Source organism: Pseudophryne corroboree, chromosome 7 (genome assembly GCF_028390025.1).
Source record: "Pseudophryne corroboree isolate aPseCor3 chromosome 7, aPseCor3.hap2, whole genome shotgun sequence".
Taxonomy (NCBI): Eukaryota; Metazoa; Chordata; class Amphibia; order Anura; family Myobatrachidae; genus Pseudophryne; species Pseudophryne corroboree.
Genome location: NC_086450.1, coordinates 288,690,545 through 288,715,774, shown reverse-complemented (window position 1 = coordinate 288,715,774; position 25,230 = coordinate 288,690,545). Strand labels below are relative to the sequence as shown.

Genomic DNA, 25,230 nt, shown 5'->3' with positions numbered 1-25,230 from the left:
AGACGTTGTCAGGGCCCTGAAAATATATGTTTCCAGGACAGCTGGAGTCAGAAAATCTGACTCGCTGTTTATCCTGTATGCACCCAACAAGCTGGGTGCTCCTGCTTCTAAGCAGTCTATTGCTCGCTGGATTTGTAGTACAATTCAGCTTGCACATTCTGTGGCAGGCCTACCACAGCCAAAATCTGTAAATGCCCATTCCACAAGGAAGGTGGGCTCATCTTGGGCGGCTGCCCGAGGGGTCTCGGCTTTACAACTTTGCCGAGCAGCTACTTGGTCAAGGGCAAACACGTTTGCAAAATTCTACAAATTTGATACCCTGGCTGAGGAGGACCTGGAGTTCTCTCATTCGGTGCTACAGAGTCATCCGCACTCTCCCGCCCGTTTGGGAGCTTTGGTATAATCCCCATGGTCCTTACGGAGTTCCCAGCATCCACTAGGACGTTAGAGAAAATAAGAATTTACTCACCGGTAATTCTATTTCTCGTAGTCCGTAGTGGATGCTGGGCGCCCATCCCAAGTGCGGATTGTCTGCAATACTTGTAATTAGTTATTGTTAACTAAAGGGTTATTGTTGAGCCATCTGTTGAGAGGCTCAGTTGTTTTCATACTGTCAAACTGGATATAGTATCACGAGCTGTACGGTGTGATTGGTGTGGCTGGTAAGAGTCTTACCCGGGATTCTAAATCCTTCCTTATAATGTCAGCTCGTCCGGGCACAGTGTCCTAACTGAGGCTTGGAGGAGGGTCATAGTGGGAGGAGCCAGTGCACACCAGGTAGTCATAAATCTTTCTAGAGTGCCCAGCCTCCTTCGGAGCCCGCTATTCCCCATGGTCCTTACGGAGTTCCCAGCATCCACTACGGACTACGAGAAATAGAATTACCGGTGAGTAAATTCTTATTATAATTCCCAAAGAGGATAGGATCCCACTCAGTATGCTAGCTACAGACCTATCTCCTTGCTAAATAATGATGTAAAATTGTTTGCAAACTATTATCTAATCGATTGATTTCTCTTCCTCCCTGTATGACACATGATGATCAAGTAGAATTTTAGTGGAAGGGAGGCCAAAGACAACACGTCTAAAATCATTGACTTCATTCACCATGTCAAAGGAGGGAAACAGCATGTGATTCTTTTGTTCCCTAATGCGTACAAGGCCTTCGATAGGATTGACTGGCAGTTTATGGAAGGTCTTCTCCGCTGCATGGGATTGGGTTCTCACTGTCTCCACTGCATACTTGCTCAATATCGCTTTCCATCTGCAAGGGTTCAGATTAATGGGGCCCTTTCAAAATCTTTTATGATACACAATGGTACACATCAGGGTTGCCCCCTATGACTTGTTATTTTTGTATCGTGCATGGAGGCTTTGGCAAGGGCAATCCGAGCCAACAGTGATATTAAGGGTATATGGGTGGGAGATCATGAATACAAGTTGGCACTATTTGCGGGTGATCTCCTAGCCACAATTTCTGAACCTGTGACTACCCTCCCTGCTCTTATGCATGAGTTTCACAGATTTAGCCTTGTATCTAATTTTAAAATTAACTATACTAAATCGGTTGCCCTTAATATCTCAACACCTGAGAGTACTGTTGCGGAACTTAGGGATTCTTTTCGGTTCCTTTGGCATCCCTCCCATATCAAATATTTAGGGGCTTTTTTATCCCCAAAAACTAGTAATCTATTTAAGCTTAATTTCCTCCCTCATCTTCAAGGTTTAAGGCAGACTTTCAAAAATGGTCCCTATTGAATCTTTCCTGGATAGAGAGAATTAAAATTATAAAACTGAATATTCTGCCCAAGGTCCTTTACCTCTTACAAACATTGCCAATTTCGATCCTGAGCTCCTATTTTAAAACACTTCAAGGTCTAATAGGAAGTTTAGTTTGGGGACAAGGCAGGTCTCGACTTTCTCTGACAGTTCTGATCCAAAACCGCACTAGAGGAGGCCTCCAGCTTCCCCATTTTCTCAGTTATTACCATGCGGTACATGTGGCTAGAATTGTCGAGATGTCCATACTGCCTGCCGCTAAACAATGGACATGTATTGTAGGTTTTGCCACTACTGTCCCACCATCTGTCCTTCCCTGGGTCACTAAATCTCCACGCCTTTCCCATCCCACGTTGGGACCCACTCTCACATGTTGGCAGAAATTTAGAAACCATATCTCCTTTAGTCCTGGAATCTCATTACCCATGCCTATTTTCAGCAATCCTGACTTTCCTCCAGGCTTCTCAACCCTATCAGATTGGTCCTCAGCAGGCATTTCCCACATATCCCAGTTAGTTTCAAAGATGGAGCTGCAATCTTTTGCTGACTTACAACAGACTTATCTCCTTCCTTCCTGCTCGTTTTGGGCATACCTACAACTTTGGCACTACATTTTATCTTTTCGCATTAATACCCCTAGATGGACTCCAACCAAATTTGAACAGCTCTGCTTAGTTGGGACCCCACCTAGAAATCTAGTTTCTACTATATACCAACTATGTTTAGAAGCCTTAACTACTGATTTACCCGCTTACGAAGCTTGGCAGTCAGAGTTAGCGAATGATTTATCCGAGGAGCATTGGTCTCGAATATTTCAATATACATTCGCTAGCTCTACCTCTATTCAAGTCTTAGAAACGCAATATAAAATTATATGCAGGTGGTATCGGTGGCCAGTGCATATCCACCAGATGTTTCCGACTTTATCTGATCTCTGCTGGTGATGTAATCGGGAACGGGGTTCTCCACTCCATATCTGGTGGCTATGCCCAGAACTGACAGACTATTGGCAGACAATCAGGAGGTTATCAATGATAATCACTGGTCTTTCATTGCCAGATACCCCAGAGTTTTGTCTGCTTAATCTAATGGATATGCCCATGTCACAGTTTAAAAAATAATTACTCTGACATTTGATGAATGCTGCAAGGGCAACTGTGCCATGTTTCTGGAGATCCTCCATTCATCTTCCTATCTCTCAGTGGTTCCAGAGGATAGAGCGATATATGCTAATGGAAGACCTTACGTCCTTATCAAAATTATCTTCCCCTGACTTTACTACCACCTGGTATGCATGGTTATGCTTCAAAGGGACCTCAGACTATGCTTTTTATACTGCTATGACCCCCCCTCCTCCTGCTGTGACCCCTTAGATGACACAGGTATCTCTTCTTTTTTCATTATTATTATTATTATTATTATCCTTTATTTATATGGCACCACAAGGGTTCCGCAGCGCCCAATTACATATGCACATTATCAAAACAGGAAAACAGTGACTTACAGTTGAAAACAGTATAGGACAAGTACAGGGTAACTAAGCATAACTACACCAGTAGACGACATAGAGATAAGTTTCAAGGTGGCCAAAAAACTGCGGGATTTGGGCAGTTGAGGATTATTAAAGTAAGAAAAGGATAAACACATGAGGGAAGAGGGCCCTGCTCATGAGAGCTTATATTCTTACATTCTAATTCTTTCTTCTTTTCTCCTCTCTTGGTTATTTTCTTCTTTCTACTCTTCTTGTCTTTTTCTATTTTCATATTGATATTAATTTACATTGATGTTTTATATATGCAGCAAAGTGGAGTGGTTTGTCTTTGTGATGTTTCAAACCTGTTTAATCATATTGTACTTTGGGCCATACGCATGTCCTTTCTCTTTTGACATTTATACTTTTTGCTATTATGTCACAGTTGACCTATTTGAACTGATTTATATGTTTTGCCGTCTTGTTTTAATAAAATCTGATTACGTAAAATAAATAAAAATAAGGGTGAACACATGAACGATGTCAGAGTGATATGCCGTTTCCGGACAAATCGGAACGACATATCAGCTGCTTCTTACAGTGTGTACCTGTGATTTGTGCACTCCAGCGGTTGCATGCGATATCTTCCGGTCAGCCGTGCTGCATGCGAACTGGTGCATATTCATGAAGGACAGAACAGTGATCATTCCATCCTTCCTTACATCATTCTGATGTGTACTGCGGGTACCATATATTAGCCTGTCAGCTGGGTGCCCGTCATTCTGATGTGTAGCCAGTCTAGTTCCTGTGCGGTTACTGTCGCAACCCATCATTTGCAATGTGAATAAGATGCAAAATTTAAAGAAAAAGATGGTACACTACATCTCTCAGAGCTTCTCAGTCTCGCCGGGCATCTTGCGTGGTTTGGCATATAGAGGCTAGCTGTATGAGGACACATTTGTACATTTTACAATAATCTTACAGTAGCCATCGCAGAAAACCATGATGCCCAGACACACATAACACAGATAACAAACACTAGATAACATAAATACAATGCGCAATATTGCTGTTGGTGACAGTTTAGGAATTGGTGAAGGTCCCTTTAGAGAACATGTGTGTTTGATGTTGCTTACAAAAATCTCAGTTTTCTGAAGAGTTTTACACCACCATTGCAGTATGCAGTAATTTAATCATTGTCACTATTGTTTGGTTTTATAACAAAACTGAATACCTGCAATTTCCCTTTAAATGTTTCTTAAATTAGTAAATAAACAGTTCTTTGATGTGTAAAATGATGCTAGACAAAAAGTAATGACATTGCAAAGACATTTGTGGGAAGTGAAGAGTAAATTTAGTTCACAGGATGGTGATGTCCTGACATAATGTCCTAAGCTTCCGTGTGTACTGTTATAGTTCATATCCGAGACTGTGGAATCTCCAGCAGTTATTTTGTTACTAATATTTCACATGAAGGTTTGTCGTCTTGCCATCTTTCAAAAGTTGTACACAAAGTAACTGTTAACATCCTAGTGATATTTGGTGGACCCCTTCATTCAAGTAAAGCATTCATTACCTCTACTACCAAGAAATAAAGACACGGAGACTTGAATTTGGCAGAAAAATTGCTAGCTATTTATTTGACCCTAACCATAACAAACCTGTAAATGAAAACTTTGTTTAGATGCCGATTCAGCCGGCATATGGTGGCAGAAAAAAGAACGGCTCTATTAAACTGACGCTAACCTTAAAATGTTAAAATTCAAAACCATCCTAATTTAACTACAAACTATCAAATCGGTAATAGGTGCCCAACTCAACCCCCACAGTGACTACCCACCCTGATGGGTGCCCTGCCGCTGCCCCCAGACGGGTGGTCGAGCGGCCAAAAAGTCGATGGAGGTGAGTTCACCTAAACCATACCAAACTGTAAATCACTACAGCTTACCATACAACTACAAACTGCCGTTCTTTTCCGCCAATAAATAGCCAACGATAAACCCAGCCAACAATTCAACGCCAAGGCACTCCGTGCCAGAACCTCTACCAACAGGGCAGGAGGGCGGGAAGGCAAATCACCAACAAGAGAGAGCAAAATGGCCTAGCCTTCCCTATATATATTAACCCTCCCCTTTTTCCAAAGGCTGTACTTTCCTCACAGCTAGGTCCACCCCTCACAAGATGTTTAACTCATTCCTTTCCTATGCAGTCAATTCTCTCTCCTAAACATCCTAGTGATATTTGGTGGACCCCTTCATTCAAGTAAAGCATTCATTACCTCTACTACCAAGAAATAAAGACACGGAGACTTGAATTTGGCAGAAAAATTGCTAGCTATTTATTTGACCCTAACCATAGCAAACCTGTAAATGAAAACTTTGTTAAGATGCCGATTCAGCCGGCATATGGTGGCAGAAAAAAGAACGGCTCTATTAAACTGACGCTAACCTTAAAATGTTAAAATTCAAAACCATCCTAATTTAACTACAAACTATCAAATCGGTAATAGGTGCCCAACTCAACCCCCACAGTGACTACCCACCCTGATGGGTGCCCTGCCGCAGCGGACGGGTGGTCGAGCGGCCAAAAAGTCGATGGAGGTGAGTGCACCTAAACCGTGGCCCTCATTCCGAGTTGATCGCTCGCAAGGCGAATTTAGCAGAGTTGCTCACGCTAAGCCTACGCCTACTGGGAGTGTATCTTAGCTTCTTAAAATTGCGACCGATGTATTCGCAATATTGCGATTACAAACTACTTAGCAGTTTCAGAGTAGCTTCAGACTTACTCGGTATCTGCGATCAGTTCAGTGCTTGTCGTTCCTGGTTTGACGTCATAAACACACCCAGCGTTCGCCCAGACACTCCCCCGTTTCTCCGGCCACTCCTGCGTTTTTTCCGGAAACGGTAGCGTTTTTATCCACACGCCCCTAAAACGCCGTGTTTCCGCCCAGTAACACCCATTTCCTGTCAATCACACTACGATCGCCGGAGCGAAGAAAAAGCCGTGAGTAAAAATACTATCTTCATTGTAAAATTACTTGGCGCAGTCGCAGTGCGATTATTGCGCATGCGTACTAAGCGGAATTTCACTGCGATGCGATAAAAATTACCGAGCGAACGACTCGGAATGAGGGCCCATACCAAACTGTAAATCACTACAGCTTACCATACAACTACAAACTGCCGTTTTTTTCCGCCAACAGCGAAAGACTCTTCCCCAGAGTCTTCGCACCGCCACCATAACCTCACCCTAACTCCTGAAACACTAGACACAGATCCTCCAGGAACAGCATCATCCCCTCATTGGATAGATGCACACCATCAGGCCGAAAAAGGTGACTGTCTCGGAACCGAATCCTAGGGTGGCAAACTACTTTGCCTCCGTGGGACAACACCCATTTCGCCACCGCCCCATTCACCTTCTGTCTGGCCTCATCAATCCGGCGACCATCCGCCACACCTCGCCAACTCAACCTTGGCACCATCAAGGAGAACACCAAGACACAATTGGTCCATGCTGCGGCCACACTGGCCAGATCCTGTATCATGGCCCACCGCAGCTCCAAAGATGTCCTCTTCCCCAGGTCGTTGCCACCTAGATGGACAACCAGCACCCTAGGGACTCCATGCTCGCTGGCCTGACTGACTAGTCTACTCCTCAGATCTTTCCACATCATCCCCCGCCAACCAAGCCAACGAACTCCCTGAGCCCTAGGAAACATCTGAGCCCCCTCCGAGGCCAAAAACCTGGCGGCCCAATACACATAAGAGTGGCCAACCACCCAAATAGCCAAGTCATCTTCAAACCAACCTGAAGAGGAGGAAAGGGGGTAAAATTGGTTACTAATTATCTACATCATTGTTTATTAAATGCATTAACCTGAAGGATCTGCCAAAAGAAAAAATTGAGTTTTCGTTTATTGCAGAAGTCACGGCCTAGCCGAGCTGCACAAGCTTCTAGCCAATTTGAAGCGGAACATAAACACACAATGGGAAAATCAAATTAAAATAAGAAATTAAACGGGGTGGGGGGGGAGGGGGGTATAAAATGGGAAAAACATGTAAGAACTCAGCTGGAGGTGAAAGCGTAAAAACCTGCTGAGGGACTTTGATTAGAACTGATCAGCCGAATTGTGGATTAAAATTCAGTCCGTCAAGTCAGGCAAAAAATCGCAAAAGAACTCCAGACCCCCGCTGCCGGCTCATGCCAGCAACGGCGAGTGGCTAATCCCTGAGTAGGATAAAACGGGAAGACAAACAAACGCACAACACAAGAACGTACTGAACTGTAACAACATGATTATAACAACTATAAGTAAACAAAAACCCACGCGCAAGCCAACCTCTCATGCAACGGGGCGAATATATTGTCTGTAACTTGACGACTTCCATCGCCCCACCGCCTGGATTTCAGCCATGGAAAATCCCGCCGCCGCAGCCGTCGTCTCAGCCCCTATGCGGAAGGAATGTGTCCCGAAAGCAGCGGGTGGAAGGCCCAAGCTCGCCAGACAGCGACCCAGCATCCAACGAAATTGATATCTCGTCACCGGCAGCCCGTCATAATGCAGCAGCCATGACCCCCGACCGTCGGGCCGTACTGCCTCATATTGCACTGCCAACCTTACTGGGCAAATGCTCTCCCCAAGTGCCGGAACCAAGGTGACCCATCGACCTCTCCCCACTTGGTCCGTCTTAGAGCGACGCAATCTGCATAGCAAGGACCTCTCACCCACCACCACGTCCCCGACAAGCATGCGCGAATCTGCTCGCTTAGAAGGCGCTACCAATTCCGAAACCCTAAAGGCCCCGTGGTAAGCCATTGAGAATGCCAAACTGAACAACAGCGACTCAAACCTGGACGACGCGATACCTCCAACCGCCCTGATGACAGCCGGCAGCAAGGCCGCATCAATGGGCCGCCTCCTGTCAGGCGGCGCCGCCGCGACGCGCGCCCATCCTTTCATCGCCTTCAGCAGAATCCCACTTTTCGTCACGTCAGGGACGCCCTTGATTTTGCTGAAAAACGAAATACCAGCCAAGTACCGGGATACCACCGCTCTGGACCTACCCGAAACATACAGCTGCCAAATAAAAGAAAGCATCATCCGATGCCCGCTCTTACCTTGTTGATTTCGTCCTCGAACAAACTCCTCCCACTCGCTCCAAGCTTGTCCGTAAGCCTTAAGCGTGGTTGGCGCGACTGACCGCAGCGCTAGACCCTCCAGTCCGGCCCGATCACCTGCCAAACATAACCGGGACAATGAAAACCATGCTCGTCGGCCTCGGGTGCCAACAAACAAAACCTTTCCCACTGCCCTCGCGACAATGCGTCGGCAATTCCGTTCTCCAGACCAGGCACATGCTGCGCGCGGAACCACATGTTCCTACGTAGGCATGTCAATAGCAACTGTCCCAGCACCCTCAGAACCACCAGCGACTTCGCCCTCTGGTTATTTATCGCATGCACCACGCCCAGATTGTCACATCTAAACAAGATGCTGCGATGAGCCAGCCGATCGCCCCAGACCTCCAGCGCCACCATAATGGGGAAAAGCTCAAGAAGCAAAAGGTCCTTAGTTAAACCTTCGCGATGCCATTCTGCCGGCCACGATGCCGCGCACCAAGATCCCTCCAGATAGCAACCGAATCCAGAGGCACCCGCTGCGTCGGTGAACAGCTGCAACCTAGCGCTGTCGACCGTTGGTGCCTGCCATATACACACCCCGTTGAAGTCCTCCAGGAACGAGGCCCATACGGCCAAATCCCTCTTAATCTCGGAGGACAGGCGCACGAAATGGTGTGGTCTGGCACACCCCGCAGTCGCCCTTTCTAGCTTCCGGCAGAAAACCCTGCCCATCGGGATTACCCGACAAGCAAAGTTCAACCTGCCCAGCAAGGACTGCGCCTGCCGCAGTGTGACTTTACGCGACCCCTCGAACCGGCAAATAGCGTCGCGGAGCTTCACCACCTTGTCCCGAGGCAGTCGACACGATCCCGCCACCGTGTCAATCTCAATCCCCAAAAATGACAAACAGGAGACCGGTCCCTCTGTTTTATCCTCGGCCACGGGAACGCCGAAGTGGAAAAACAGAGCTCGGATGCTGAAAAGCAAGTCGCCGCACCGCGGTGAATTTGCTGGACCCGCACACAGGAAATCATCGAGGTAATAGGCGACCCCGTGACCCCCTGACGAAGACTCCACGCACCAATGTAGAAATGTGCTAAACCGTTCGAAAAACGAGCATGAAACGGAACATCCCATCGGCAAACATTTGTCGATGAAATACTCCGCTCCAATCCGAAAACCCATAAAGCGGAATGAGTCCGGATGTAACGGCAGCAACCGAAAAGCGGACTCAACATCAATCTTAGCCATGAGGGCCCCAATCCCGTAACTGCGGACCAGCTCCAACGCCTTGTCAAACGACTGATACACCACCGAGCAATGAGCCGGCGGTATCGCGTCATTGACCGACGCCCCCGACGGGTAAGAAAGATGCTGAATGAGCCTAAAAGCGCCTGGAGTCTTCTTGGGAACCACCCCCACTGGGGAGATGACCAAGCCATCCACCGGGGGTGAGATAAACGGTCCCTCCATCCTGCCCAACCTGACCTCCTTATCCACTTTCTCCCGCGGCTCCAACGGCAAGGCTCGGGCAGACTGGAGGTTCCGCTGGGCCCGAACCGACACCTCGCTCGCAACAGGCAAGCGAAAACCAAAACTAAAACCGGAAAACAAAAATTTTGCATCCGCCCTATTTGGATACCAATCCAACCACTTGCCCATCGTATCCAAATTAATTGGCGTTGGAGCTCTGCGGAGCGCTCCCGCTCGCGGCCGGTCTTGGGTAAGTTTGCTTACCCCGGGCACCCTGACGACTGCCTTTAAAGCAGGAGGAGGCTGGGTGGGAACCGCCACATTGCAGGCACAAATGTCGAAAACGACACTGCTTGCCAAAGGAACAGGCCGCGTTGTTAAACGCGAAGCATTTTCCTTTTGCGGCGGCCTGCCCCCCTGCACGGACGGCCGACCTACCTGGCTTGGCCGATCCGCCGTCCGCGCCGGACCCTTGGGCAAACGACCCTGCGCGGTGCCCGTCCGCCCCCGCGTTCCGGGGCTCCTTAGCCTGTTACGAAGCCCGAGTGACCTTAAGCCAGACTTCCACGTCCTTGCACCCAAAGTCCATGACCTGCAACCCGTCCTGCTTCTCCCGGAATTCCTCGTCATACCTACGCCACTCAGTGCCCGACGATGTGCGCTGCATATCGTGTATGAGATGCAGGTACCGAATGATGTTCATGTGCTCGTCCGGGTTATCTTCTAGGTAACAAGCCGCGAAGACCCAAAAGCCGGCCAGCCAGTTGTCGAAGGTACGGAAGGCCTCGGCCCCGATGCCCTTCTTTGCTGCCGCCACTTATAGTCCTTCTTCGTGTCCTTTGTCAAGACGAACACATCGACGTAGTCCCCCCTGCGGATCTTCCTACGGCAGCTGTCCCTCAGCCCCCGCATCACGGCAGTGTAGTCGCAGCGGACAACCCCTGGCAAATCGCGACGCTTCTTGGCCCAGCGAGCGTCCGCGCTAAGCCGCTTGCGCCTCTTCCGCCTTTCCTGCTGACCCGCCGCCCTCTTGGCGAATTTCGTTGCACGCTTCTTCGCCCTATTCGTACTACTGACTTCGGACGCAGGCGACGACAGAGAAGAGGAAGAGGAGGAAGAGGAAGAGCTGCGAGAACTAGAGCGCGTGGAGGAACCCGATACCGCCTGTACCACCTCACCTGATGCCGTCGACTGCTCCGACACGGAATCCTCCGGCGTGGCAAATCCGACCTCCTCATCCTCGGACTCCGTCATCTCCACGTCTCCGCGCTCACCTGCAGAAGAAAACGGAGCAGAGGACCCAGACAGCAGTCGCGGCGAATGCCTAGCACCCGGGGGGCAGGCGTCGCCGCCACACGCCCCTGCTCGTCCCGCCCGGCACGATGATCGAGCTGCGCCGCGGCCGCTCCGAGCTCCCTGCAGGCGCGAGCAACCCGCTGCGCTGCCGACACCGCCCGCGCACCGGACCCGCCAGCCGCTGCCGGCGCGCCTGAACTGTTTGCCACTCCCGGGGACGCTGCCGCGGCCAGCGGCCCCAACGCCGCCACCACCGTGGCCAGGGCCGACGCCAGTGTCCTGGAGGGGTCTTGACCACCCCAAAACACGGCGTCGTCCCTCGTGGGCTCCCGAGCCGGCGTCGGCGTGCGCCGGCCGGCCCGACGCCCAACAGGCGCCACCCGGGGCCCCGACGCCCGGCGCCCAGATCGGCCCGGTAGGGAACCGGCAGCGCCCCTGACCTCCAGCGGCCCGGTCCCCCACCAATCTTGGCTCTCCTCCTGCGCCCGCCCGTCAGAGCCAGCGCCGCCGTCACTCTCCTCCCCCCCGCGGGCACCCACCCCCCGCAGGCTGGAGCTACCTCCGCCCGCTGGGTGGGTCCCGCGGCGAGAGCTTACGTTGGTGTGCGCAGCCCTGCTGCCCTCTATGCATTCCCTGCCTCTCCTCCCCGCCCGCCCCCCGCCGGACTCCGGCTGCAGGGGGGTGAGCTGGGGAGTCAAGGAGACTAGCGGCGCCGCTGCGCGCACTCGTGCGCGAACTGCGCCGCCTGTGACGAGCGTGGGCGCGGTTGCGCACGTCCCACCGCTTCCCGCCAGCAAGCTCCCGGCCGCATCCCCTTGGTCATCTGCCGGGCGAGGCCCCGCGACAGGCCTCGCCCAGCTAACAGCCGCCTCCCGCCTGGTCCCCCCCCCCTCGCCTGGCACCTGCACTCGGCCTCGGCAAGGGGGAAGCAAATGGAGACGAGTGCGGCTCCATCGACGGGCGCCCACCGCGGCGCGCATGCGCGCGCCCGCGGACGCCCGACACCGATGCTTCCTCCGCCGCGCTCGGAGGTGAGGGCTGCTGCCCTTCCACCTCCGGGCGGCCTGACCGGACCTCCGGCCTACCCTGCCGCCCGCGCCCGGCCGGCAAAGCCGGCCTGGCCCCCAGCGGCAAGGCTGACCTGGTCCTCCGCTCCGTGTCCCTGCCTGAGCCAGCGGCGGCCCCAGGGGACGGGGCCCCGTCCCCCATGCCAGCCAGCCCGTCCACGGGTCCAGCCCCACCTCAGATGCGCGGTACCGAGCTGGGGTCCCGGCGGAACGTCGAGGGCGGGAAGACATGATATAATGGATGCAGGGGAGAGCTTGCAATAATAAAATTGAGGAACAATCAAAATGGGGAGACTCTGCAATGCAGCACTCACCCACTCACAAGGCAAATCACCAACAAGAGAGAGCAAAATGGCCTAGCCTTCCCTATATATATTAACCCTCCCCTTTTTCCAAAGGCTGTACTTTCCTCACAGCTAGGTCCACCCCTCACAAGATGTTTAACTCATTCCTTTCCTATGCAGTCAATTCTCTCTCCAAAACAACAAGTTGATGGTACCAGAAATGATTCGGTCAGACATTTAATTGGTACTTTGATATCCCAGGATACTGTTTTTGACACTGGGAACCTTTAACTTGCCATTGTAATATTCTTAGACTGTGTACTCCAGTACCATGTAGAACAGCAGAGCGCCTGTTACCTCACAGTCACCATCTAGGAATGTCTCTCACATGTCTGATACCGCATATTCAAAATCTTGAGACTCCTGTACGAACAAAATTGGGATGCAATTGGGAATCAGCTATAATAGGGTGTTCTTACATAGGCAAACTTAAGAGAGGGTGCACGGACAGAATTGGTTGCAAGCAAAAATACACCTGTTTTCTGACTTCTTTTTTGCACCTAGTATAGGGCTGGTGCAAGTATGTACTGATGATGGCGAAAGTTATCAAACCAAGCATATTATACGGGGTGAAGGCGTCAAAATGCTGCATAGGGGCAAATATAAGCAATGTGGACTGATGCTTTAATGTATGTACACTTTGCCAGTACACTTTGTATAGTATTAGCTGTAGGCATTCAGACGTGTCTAAAGCAAATGCATTGCTTCCATGCAGCATGTCTGTCCCTTGTGTGTCTGGTTTTAAATGAATTATATGGCTTATTTTGTTGTCATTGTGTTCGGGAAGATGTACAAATTGAGCCTTGCATGTGCTTTTCCGCTGCTGTTTTACCACATTTTCTGTAGTAACAGCAAACAAAAGTTTTGTTTGTGGGATTAAAATATAATTTTTAGGATAAAAAGCAATATTAACGTGCATAAGAGTTTGTGTACATGTGCCAAAGTCTATTATTTCACAATTATTTGGTATTGTTTCATAACCAAGATCTACAGTAGGTGCATCATACCGTCCCACACTGTCTCGGTTTCCGGATGGTAGGTCGACATGGCTTAGGTCGACAGTCAATAGGTCGACCACTATTGGTTGACATTGACACGTTCGACACAGTCAAAAGGTCAACGTGTTAAAATGGTCGACACAGGACAGGACGACACATGAAAAGGTTGACAAGACATTTTAAAAATGTCTCACAGAAAATGTCTCACAGAGGAGTTTAGTGAGTGCCAACATTAAGAGTCATCTAACCTGCAATACAGTTGAAATAACATTTTGAAAAATGTTCCTATAACTTGTCAGAATTTAACATAGTTTGATCTTGTCAATTTCTGGAAAACAAGATTAATTTACTAACAAATCTGTATTAAAAGTGTAGCAGGTTGTCATAATTCTGGTTTGTATCTAATGGGCACTACACAGATAAAAGCTTATTGGCGATGAGTTGCTTTAGTTCAAGTGCAAAGTTACACCAAAGTTAGGAAATAACCCATATTCTTTCATGTAAATCCTGCAAGAATGTCTGATTTGCTTCTTGCGACTTGCTGGTCAGCTTGTATGGTGTTCATATAGTTATTAAATAGGGAATAGTTGACCAAAGGAGGAAAATATGTATTATATTCATTGTTACACAGCACACAGTGCATGGTGGGGTGAAGGGGGGGGGGGGGGGAGTGTTTTCTTTAAGTTAGTGGGCCTGTGTGGAAGGGTAGTATCTCGGCTCTCTGCTCATATGTGGGAAGGTGACATGTCCTCCACACTCTCCCATTGTCACATATGCTCCCGCATGATTCTTCCTTGTCACATGTTCCCAGTGCCCTCCCACATTGCATTTTTAGTCTTATGAAAGAGTAAAGGTCTCCATCAATCCCACGTTACATTAATAGCCCCCACATGTAATAAAATAAACACAATATTGAATGAATAGTGTTGTGTTTCATAACTAGCGCCCACATTACATTATTAGCCTACTAAGAGCAGAGTTGGCCCAGGATCAAAAGAGTGTGGCTTGGCGCTCCCTTGATTCATGGGCTGTGTGCATTGCGCATTCTGTAGCATTGGTGGATACACCACTAAGGGCGGTATCCAATTAGCTACGGTAAATTACTGTGGCTAATTGACTCACCTGGGGCTATCCTATTAGCCCCGATGCTGGAGCGTATTGGGGATTTTCTTCACCTGCACATCCCTAATAAGTGAGCATTGATTCTGCAGAAGGTGCAGCGAGAGCACATATGTCTGCTGCTTTTCACAGTCCCTATGTGTTTTTGTGTGATACAGGGTAATTTGCCACATGTAACAAACGGGCTCTAATAGCTCAAATTTACCATCAGACTTAAATCTCGATGATAGACAATTTTTTGGTGTGTGGCAAATTACTGTGGCTGATAGGATACCCCCCCTCCCCCCCTCCCAAGCAGCGTAGTGGCTATCTACACTGAACACAAGCCTACCATTATGTATTAATGTCATATACATATTTAAAACATTTTTATATATATATATTGATACACACAAACATATACTACCTACATTTGTCCTCATTTTTTCTTTCTCTACATTGTTTCCTTCTGTCTGCTGCCTTATATGGTGTTTGTTTATTTGTTCCTTCCTCTTCTCTCCTCACTGTGCAGCAGGAGTTCTCAGCCTGGGGTATGAGTAACCCCAAGTAGTACTTGCTCTGATTTTCAGAAGTATAAAAAAAGAATAATAGTTTAGTAATGACTGCGGGTGCAGCTCTTGTTTTGACATCTATTGTTGGCCAACAGGCCACCTTTATGAAGTGAATCTTAGTAACCCCAACAGCCTTACTAGTACAGTATAATAGCCGATATGTGCCCCCCCCCTTCTAAGTTTTGGAGGCTCATGCCTTGGCTACGTCTTGTCTTGCAATTTATTGAAATCCATAATAATTTCTTTGCCATCAATTACACCAGGAGCTTTCTCACACTTAGAAGACCAACAGCACCCAACTTACATTTATATACATACTGTAGATGCCCTACTGGGCATCCAGGTGATAATTGGACACATAGAGAAAGCATTGTCCTAAGGTTATCTACTACCATGCATCATAGTATGGCCCTGATAAGAGACAGGACTACAATGTCATGATCACTGGTGTTTCCTGTAAATAGAGATTATCTGGCTTCAGTGATATCCAAATAATTTCTGATACCATGGGGGGAATTCAATTGGCGGCAAATGTTCTCACCCGGCTGAATTAGCACTGCAGCCGCCACACTTTACAGCATCAGGAACTTGCACAAAAGTGCTTGCTACCATATAGCGTATATAATTCAGGATTCAGCCTAGTGTGCAGCTGGTGCAAGATAGGGTGCTGTTGCCGCATTCTAAACGCCACTGCAATTCGCACCCTTTATCTAATTGAATTCCATCCAATATCCCTAATGAAGGAACCTGTGACAGTGATATCATATTCTTTAATTGAATGTTTCACCAGTTTCTAGTTGATTTAAAATAATAAAGTTGTAAAAAATAATAATAATAATTATTAAAATAGAAAGTGAATTAAGTCCACAGATTGACTATGACACTGCAGTTATCAGAACATGACATAGTGTAAGAGCTAAAAAAGATGTGCCTCTATTGTCAGTTTTGCATTTGTCGTAAACTGTAATATGTAGGAAAGGAATATATATATATATATATATATATATAAACATTCACACCATGCTGATATACCTTGTTTATAGTACATTTATTCCATGTATATCTTTCTACCTTTTAGACAATATAGAATACCTTTGATATAAAAACTTATGAGTGCCTCATTTTACTTCTCATGTACTGTAGAGCTAGCTGTCAATGTAAACGTATTAATGAAGGCACCATGTTTGTGTTATATTGACCATAGTACCGGACTTTAAGCAGCAGCTAGACATTTTATCTAATAGCAATTATATTCATTACAGGTATTTTACTTTCCAAATGATGGGGGGTACATATAACAAAAATAGGCAAGTGGGCTTGCAGGGCATACCCAGATGAAAAAAGGTTGAGAATTACTGCTTAACAGTATGGAATCTTACCTGGCTATCCCAGTACGACTTCACCCTCATAGTTCCTACAAAAAAAAAAAAATATTTGAATGGTCATGCTAGGAAACTGAATGCCTGACAACTACAATCTGTATGTCTCAGTAGTCATTATGAGTTAACTACTTTACTTACTATTTTGATTGTCTGTGTGGGCAGCATTATACTCACCTACTCACTTCCCAGCAATTACGTATTCATCAGTAACTGCATCATTATGGCGTCTTTGATTCACATATGTAAGTTTTAGGCATAATAGGCAGTTTTTTACTAACTGTTCAAGAGATAGGGGCTTATGTATTAATAATCATGGTATTATTATTATTATTATTCTTTATTTATATGGCGCCACAAGGGTTCCGCAGCGCCCAATTACAGAGTACATAAACAAATAATGGTACTGCTGATTATTAACATTCTGTATTGCAACTATTATTTTCATTTTGAATAAAAATATCCCCACTATGCACTAAAGTTAACCCACAGGGACAGCGGTAGCAATAACTGATATCCCTGCGAGTCCTCAGCATGGTATACGGACTATAGATCTACAGTCAATAGGGCTACCACTAATGGTAGGCATGCATTATGTCGACAGGGTCAAAAGGTCGACAAGGTCAACATGTAAAAGGTAGACAGGTAGACATGACACTGGTCGACACACATGATAGACATACAAATAAAGTTGTTTTTTTCAACTTTTTCATGCTTTACCATCCATGTGGACTACAAATGGGAATAGTAACCACCTTGCCCCAAAGTTCGCGGGACATGCAAGGGGAACAGATACACTAATGGGGCTCAATACAACAGAAACCAAGTTGCGCTTAACAATCAAAGAAGAAAAACATTTATTTTAAAAATTAGCAGCAATTCTCCCAGGAGTACAATTAATATAAATCAATTATCATGAATCTACACGGTACAGAATCACTATGCCCAAATGAATTATAATAATGCAGATATTATTTGATGTTTATAACATATGGTCCCAAAAATATTGTGATGAATTCAACAATAATGGTAATAATTATTATGCTCTTGTAACCAACAAATGGGTCTGTGTGCCAATAGTAACTCACTTATTGTGTAGAAGTCCCAAACAGTCCTTATTCCATACGGACATATATCAGTTCCAATATTCCTGTAATGGAAGATGTCCTTATAACAGGTTTTAAGCACTCAAATAAATGCAGGGATAGACAGATGAGCTGTGTCCACCAAAACCAAGCTGCTGTGGTGGTGTTAGCAGGGAGAGCCCGGAGTGATGTTATTACAGCCAGCCGTTTACCCCCGCACGGGGGAGGGAGAGCGGTGTCTGCGGTAGCCGCCGGGTTAGAGTGAAAAGCAGCCGTGCACAGGCTGTCGGACCCGGACCACTATATGTTACCTCTGTGACACGATGTTAGTGAGCTCTCACCTGAAACGGCTGGGCTGACCTCCCACGGGCAGCTCCGATTGAGCCTCCCTGCACTTCACCTGGTGTAGAAGAGGAATTGTTGGAGCCACAGATGTATTGCGCTGGCTGTGTGTGGAAGCCAGCCATGCTCTGAATGGCGATGTTAGGGCTGCGCCTCCTTGCCGGGTTCCAAATCAGCCTCACTTGAATATGCCGCCGACGAGATCAGAAGGCACCAGAGCCCCGGCACCTGAGCGTCAGCTGGGCGGTAGAAAGCTGTCAGACACAGCAGCCGTCAAGGACTGATCTCCTGTATTGGCTCAGATTGAGCTGGACTTCAGATGATGAAAGGGTACACCTGTATCCTAACGCGTTTCAACGCCAACAGGCTGTCTTTTTCCAAAAGGCAGGTAATGGGGCTTGCATGTGGCAGAAAAGTGACAAAACACCCCAAAAAATAAAAATAAAATTATTGTCTACCTTTTTTGTGTTGACCATTTCTACTGTCTACCTATTCTATGTCAACCTATTGACCCTGTCGACCTAATGCATGACTACCATTAGTAGTAGACCTATTGACTGTAGACCTTTTAGTGTAAAGTATAATAATCCACACCCAAAATATGTACTTACAGGCGTAGTAGAATTAAAAATGTGATCCCGCCTCACAATAGGCAAAACTGCCTTATCATGAGCAGGTTTTGAGCGAAGCGAGCAATGTGAGGAGACGCAATACACTAATGGGGCTTGTTTGTGGCAGAAAAATGAATAAAAAACCCCAATTTTGAAAAAATTGTGTCTACCTTTTTTGTGTTGACTATTTCCATATCGGCTTTTGACCCTGTCTACCTTTTGACCCTGTTGACCTAATGCATGTCGATCATTAGTGGTAGACCTATTTATTGTAGACCTATAATCCACACCCCCATCAGCATATTGGAGGAGTACAGTATTTCACATTTGTGAAAGCCTTCTCCAAGCTGATGCAGCGCATGTGCATAGTGTCAAATTTGCGAGCTGGCCAGAGGCTAGGGTAGAGTGATCGGAGAATGTTAGTACAGTGCATAGCGGGAAGTTCTAAAACTGCTGCTTCTTAATAAATGTATGAAAACTGAGCTTGATAAATAAACCCCACAATCACTGTTTCTTTTTTGGTAGATTTGTGTTTATTGAAATCACTGAAGTTTATTAGTTTAGGCTGTAACTTTGGTACTGTTGCGTATATAGGGCCTAATTCAGTAAGAATAGCAAATTCTGGCAATCAGCAGAATTTGCTATCCTTTTGCTCGTATGCTGGGGGCCGCCTAGCATACTGACCGGCGCCTCCTCCCCTTCGACAAGCAGAAATTGCGATCGCTTCGCAATTTCTGCTTGTCAGCAGAAACTAAAGACGACTCCTGCCGGCGCAGCCTAGCTGCGGCTGCAGGAGTCCCGGCACCATTTTACCTGTTGCGGCAGCTGCGTGTGACATCACACAGCCACCACGACCACGCCCCCAACACGCCTCTGTTCATCCGCCTCTGTTCATCCGCCTCCGTCCACCATTCTGTACACCCTGCCACCGCAACGCTCCGTCTCCACCCTGGAAATGGAGCGTTGTCACCCCCTGCCCGGCGACCGCCTCTGCCTTCACCACAGTTGCACGCGAATAGTTCACAAACTGCAATGTTTCAGAAATACTGACACCCTTGTCCCTAAAACTGATAATCATCCCTTTTTACAACTCTGGTAAATTGCCCCTTTTACTCATGACTGCAACGAGTGATATGTGTGCAGACGGACTATCGCACACCTTATATAACCACCAAGCCAGCGCACGACACGTGACGTACTTTATGGGATCCGCGCTGCCGACATCAAATGTAGGTGGTGGTCCTAATAATTTGACTCAACCGTATATATATATATATATATATATATATAAATAATTTCTGAAAAGGCAGGCACACCCATTCAATTTATAAATCATGCCAGGGTGCCAGAGGATATAGGTAATACAGGAACGAGCAATCGGCACTCCATGGACTAATATAAAGAAATTCACAACAGCATCATTTCAGCATGGAATATATATATATATATATATATATATATATACACACACACAATTTTATATATATATATTTTATTATTATTATTATTATTATTATTATGTTGAAAATTCATGGAATTGTGGTTCTTCGAGCACTTAAATTATGTGCTTTCAAGGTGTGTATACTATAATCTACATCCATCTGACAATCCAGTGGGAGAATAGTATTCTTTCAGCAACAATTCATGCCTGGCAACAAGAACAACCAGTTTTAGGGAAGATTAAGCAGAAGGTGACTGGGTCATGCACAGACTTGCAGACAATGTTACCTTTGTGAAACAAACAGGTGGACACAAGGCAGGAATTCATAGTGCAGGTTTCAGAGCCCTCTTACAGGTCAAGGTAGGTTTGAGGTTATAACAATATAGATTACTTGTAGCTGTCAAAAAAGATATATTGTTTCCTAGAGGAACTGCTACAGGTAAATCAACTTTATCTGTTCGAAGCTGCATTTAGTTATGTTCACCAGGTGCTAAACAGTAATGTGTACAGTACATCCTTATAAAACACCAATATCTGTAAAGCTACAAGAGGTCTGTGTGTTTATACTCTTAGGGTGCTACAGCAGGTAATAGTAACAGTTATGTAAAGTATAGTTTAAAGAAACCCTTTGTGGAAACAAAGAATATAATCCAGATTTGTACCTCCTATATTCTCACATGCAAGAGTGAGTAAGTGCTCATGCAGTCTATGGGCATTACACATTATATCATTTATAAGGTCAGAAGGTGCAGGATCCTTTCTTTAGTCGTGGATCTAAATCTAAATTATTATTTCTTGCTAAGTGTATATTTGTATAAAAGTGTCAAATTGCAAAGGAAAACAATCGGGGTCTTTGAACTACTGAGATTTGTGTTTATGTTGTTGTTTTATAAAGTAATTTTTTATTAATCTCCTACCATTAGCAATACTTTGAGGTGTATCCAATTGCCCGCAATAGTACCGAGTGTTTTTTGCATTTTTTATCCCCCTATCCATTTAGGTCCCGCGAAAAACACCCATTTTTCGCACAAATATACATAAGTCCTATGGAACTACTGTATGTATTTTCGCAGAATTTATCGCTGGTCTAGAGGACACTTATTGGGGTTTATGCGTGCAAAGCATAATCCCCGATAAATACCAGCATTGGTGATAAATTCTGGTTTATCAGAGCAAATTGGATAGCACCCGGTGAAACAGTTATCCACGGTAAATTACTGCGGCTAGTTGGATACCCCCTTTGAGTGATAAAAATACACACACACTGGTTCCATTGGAGAAATCTGCTGTATGCTCAAAGTTTCTTTTTTATTGTTTGTGTAATTCATTCATGTGTTATTTTTAAACTTATTTCCACCGTAAACTTAATATATTTGGCAGCATTTCAATACATAATACTTAAAAGCTTCACAAACTTTTTTTAGATTTTACACCCAAAACTAGCCATGGTAATACCAATTTATGGGTTGTTATTATAAACCTCCTTTAACTTATTATTATAGATCTAAGGCATTTCATAATGATAAATTAATAATATTTCTTAATTGCATTTGTACAATTCATAACATTCATCAAAAACAAAAATACATTCCTAGGGGTCAGTCCAATTTTGTGCGAGATGTTTAAGTCTGTTAGTGGGCATAAGGGAAGTACTGGACATTGTTAACGGTGTTAAACGGCTGATCATTTGTTAAAACATTTTTTATAAAAAGCAAACTTCATTTACATTGATACAAAAAAACACGAAAAATGAAAAAAGTAGTAAAAAAGACACTTTAGGGGTACTTTGAGCTTACTTAAAAAATATAAAACGCAATTATTTAAAAAAAAACTATAATTAAATTTGGGGTGCATAAAGCAACAAAAAAGTTTATTGACGGTGGTATTCAATTAGAGTCGTTTTTATTGCATAGGCGAAAAAATTTAACTTTTTGATATTTGTAGGGCGAATGGGGATTTGCCCTATTCAGTAGCAGGGCCATTTATTCGCCTAGGCGAAAAATTCAGGAGCGAAAAACGTGGATTGGCAAATCAACATGTTTTCGCACCTGTGCCAGCAAAAACGCGGGCCATTTTTGACGCAGGGGGGTGAATTCAATATCTCCGAAATTGTCAGAGCTAATTGGAAACCCCCCTTAGGTAATTTGAGGCCATTTGTTTTTTAAACTACAAACAATTACATGTAATTATTGGACTAATTAAGCTAATTGGAAACTTCCAATTTCCTAATTAGTCATTAGGAGAGGGGGGAGGGGGTGTCCGAGGGCTGCTCCATGGTGACCTGACATTTTAACGTTAAAATTATGATTTTCCCTTCTATCTCTTATACTCGGTGGGGAGCGAATGGAAAAATGTGAGTTTACTCTGATTGGTTCAGTGCGAGTTTCTAACTGGATTGCAAAATGCAAATTTGCAGTGGAAACGGCAACTCGCATTCCACAACTTGCACCTAATTGAATTGACCCCCTAGTGTTCACTCTAACTGCAGGGTTCTGATCCGTGAGGAGGGCATACTGTATTTCAATTTTGGAGACCAAAATGTTAGACATGATGTATTTCTACAGCTACTGTAGTGATACAGTGTATCCAGAAAGTATTCACAGCGCTTCACTTTTTCCACATTTTATGATACAGCCTTATTTGAAAATGGAATAAATTCATTTTTTTCTACAAAATTCTACACACAATACCCCGTAATGACACCGTGAAAAAAGTATTTTTGAGATTTTTGCAAATTTATTAAAAATAAAAAACAAAGAAATCCCATGTACATAAGTACTCACAGCCTTTGTTTAATACTTTGTTGATGCACCTTTGGCAGCAATTACAGCCTCAAGTCTTTTTGAATATGATGCCACAAGCTTGCAACACATAACTTTGGGCAGTTTCGCCCATTCCTTTTTGCATCACTTCTCAAGCTCCATCATGTTGGATGGGAAGCGTCGGTGCACAGCCATTTTCAGATCTCTCCAGAGATGTTCAATCAAATTCAAGTCTGAGCTCTGGCAGGGCCACTCAAGGACATTCCCAGAGTTGTCCTGAAGCCACTCATTTGATATCTTGGCTCTGTGCTTAGGGTCATTGTCTTGCTGAAAGATAAACCGTCACCCCAGTTTGAGGTCAAGAGTGCTTTGGAGCAGGTTTTCATCCAAGATGTCTCTGTACATTGCTGCATTCATCTTTCCCTCTATCCTGACTAGTCTCCCAGTTCCTGCCGCTGAAAAACATCCCCACAGCATGATGCTGCCGCCACCATGCTTCACTGTAGGGATGGTATTGGCCTGGTGATGAGCGGTGCCTTGTTTCCTCCAAACATGACGCCTGACATTCACACCAAAGAGTTCAATCTTTGTCTCATCAGATCAGAGAATTTTGTTTCTCATGGTCTGAGTCCTTCAGGGGCATTTTGGCAAACTCCAGGCGGGCTGCCATGTGCTTTTTACTAAGGAATGGCTTCCGTCTGGCCTCTCTACCATACAGACCTGATTGGTGGATTGCTGCAGAGATGGTTGTCCTTCTGGAAGGTTCTCCTCTCTCCACAGAGGAATGCTGTATCACTGACAGAGTGACCATCAGGTTTTTGGTCACCTCCCTGACTAGGGCCCTTCTCCCCCGATCGCTCAGTTTAGACGGCCGACCAGCTCTAGGAAGAGTCCTAGATACATTCCGGATGCAGTGTACATCACATCTACTATATGGCCTTTCATAATTTAAATATGCTTCCCTCACTGATCTGTACCCTGCATCTATAGTGAACACAACAATCCTTCAGTGAATACTATCACGAATAATAAAATATGTTGCACAATTAAAACATTAGAATAATAGTATGATTTCAAATTCCCTCTTTAAAAAAAAAGATGCTTTTGCAAAGTTAATTTTTTGCACCTTGAGTTTTCCTATTCCTCTTAATTGTAATATTACAGTTATGTGAACTGCAGTTACTGTATCACTCACTCAGCTCCCATACATGGGAAATCATTGTGATAGCACAGTACAGGCTGGCTGTGATACGGTTTCATCATTTTCTATCAGTTGTAAAAAAATAATAATTTTAATTGTGTATGTAATTTTGAACTTCATAATAATTTTCTCTTAAATAATCAATTTACATGTCAAAGTTTAATGCACCATTACAATTTTGAAACAATTGGGGTGTTTGTGTAATAATTAGCAAAATCTTCTGTGAAATGCATTTATATGAGATTAACATTGTAGGCATAGCACTGCCACCAGTCAACCACATGCGAGTACAGATATTTACAGAATAATTTTCTTCCATCACATTTATTACTCTTGCCAGTAATGATTAACAAGCAAAAATACTGGTTGTTATTAATGTGACTCAAACAAAATACTGCAGACCCTTACAACACACTCCATTCTCAAATGCACCTTCATTTTTAATTTGGCACCGTTTTTCTAATGTACTTCTAACTCCTTGTCTTTGTATAACAGCTGTGAGAAGTAAAGAAAACAAAGATGACTGAAATTCGTCGGGACAGCACGAGTAGTTTACAAAGAAAGAAGCCGCCATGGTTAAAATTAGAAATACCATCTGCAACTACCAACGAGGAGCTGACATTTGTTCAGGTATTACACAAAGTCTTGCTGTGTCTGAGTACTGTGACCATGGACATTATTAATGGTTATGTGTGTATAATGACTAAGGGGCCCATGTATTAATAATCATGTAACAGTCTGCTGCTCAACAGACTGCGTCATTTGTTACAAAAATTTCCTTTCTATGTACTAAATGTAACTCGCCGGGACGTCGGTTGCGATAACGGCTGTCCATGAGAGTTACATCCCAGGCATATCAGAGGTGTTTTTCACTTTCTCGAAAGACTCCTCCCTAGAATCTGACACTGCGCATGCACACATTGCCAGATTCCGGAGCCAGACAGAGGCTGCTGGAGAGGAAACGTAACATCCTGCTCCTGTTAAGATGCCTCCATAGGCATAATGCTGTTTACGCCTTCTGAGGATGGTCTAAACCAACGCAGCCAAACTCTGAAAAGCTTTGTATGTTTGAAGTTCAGTATAGGCTGGAATGGGAGAGGTTACCCCAACATTTTTGATGGTGCAATGACTGTGTATATAAGGCCTTATTCAGGTTTGTTAGCAAACCAAAAAAGCACACTAATGGG

The 25,230-nt window shown here is 45.3% G+C and overlaps 1 protein-coding gene across 1 annotated transcript in view; it reads left to right on the top strand.

Annotated features, from left to right (window-relative positions):
* The window catches only part of RHBDF1 (rhomboid 5 homolog 1), a 353,761-nt gene that overhangs the window by 117,890 nt on the left and 210,641 nt on the right, over positions 1–25,230 (top strand). The window contains exon 2 of the mRNA XM_063934209.1: positions 24,539–24,673. Within this exon, the coding sequence (XP_063790279.1) occupies positions 24,563–24,673 (111 nt within the window). The 5' untranslated portion in view covers positions 24,539–24,562. The remainder of the gene's footprint in view (positions 1–24,538; positions 24,674–25,230) is intronic.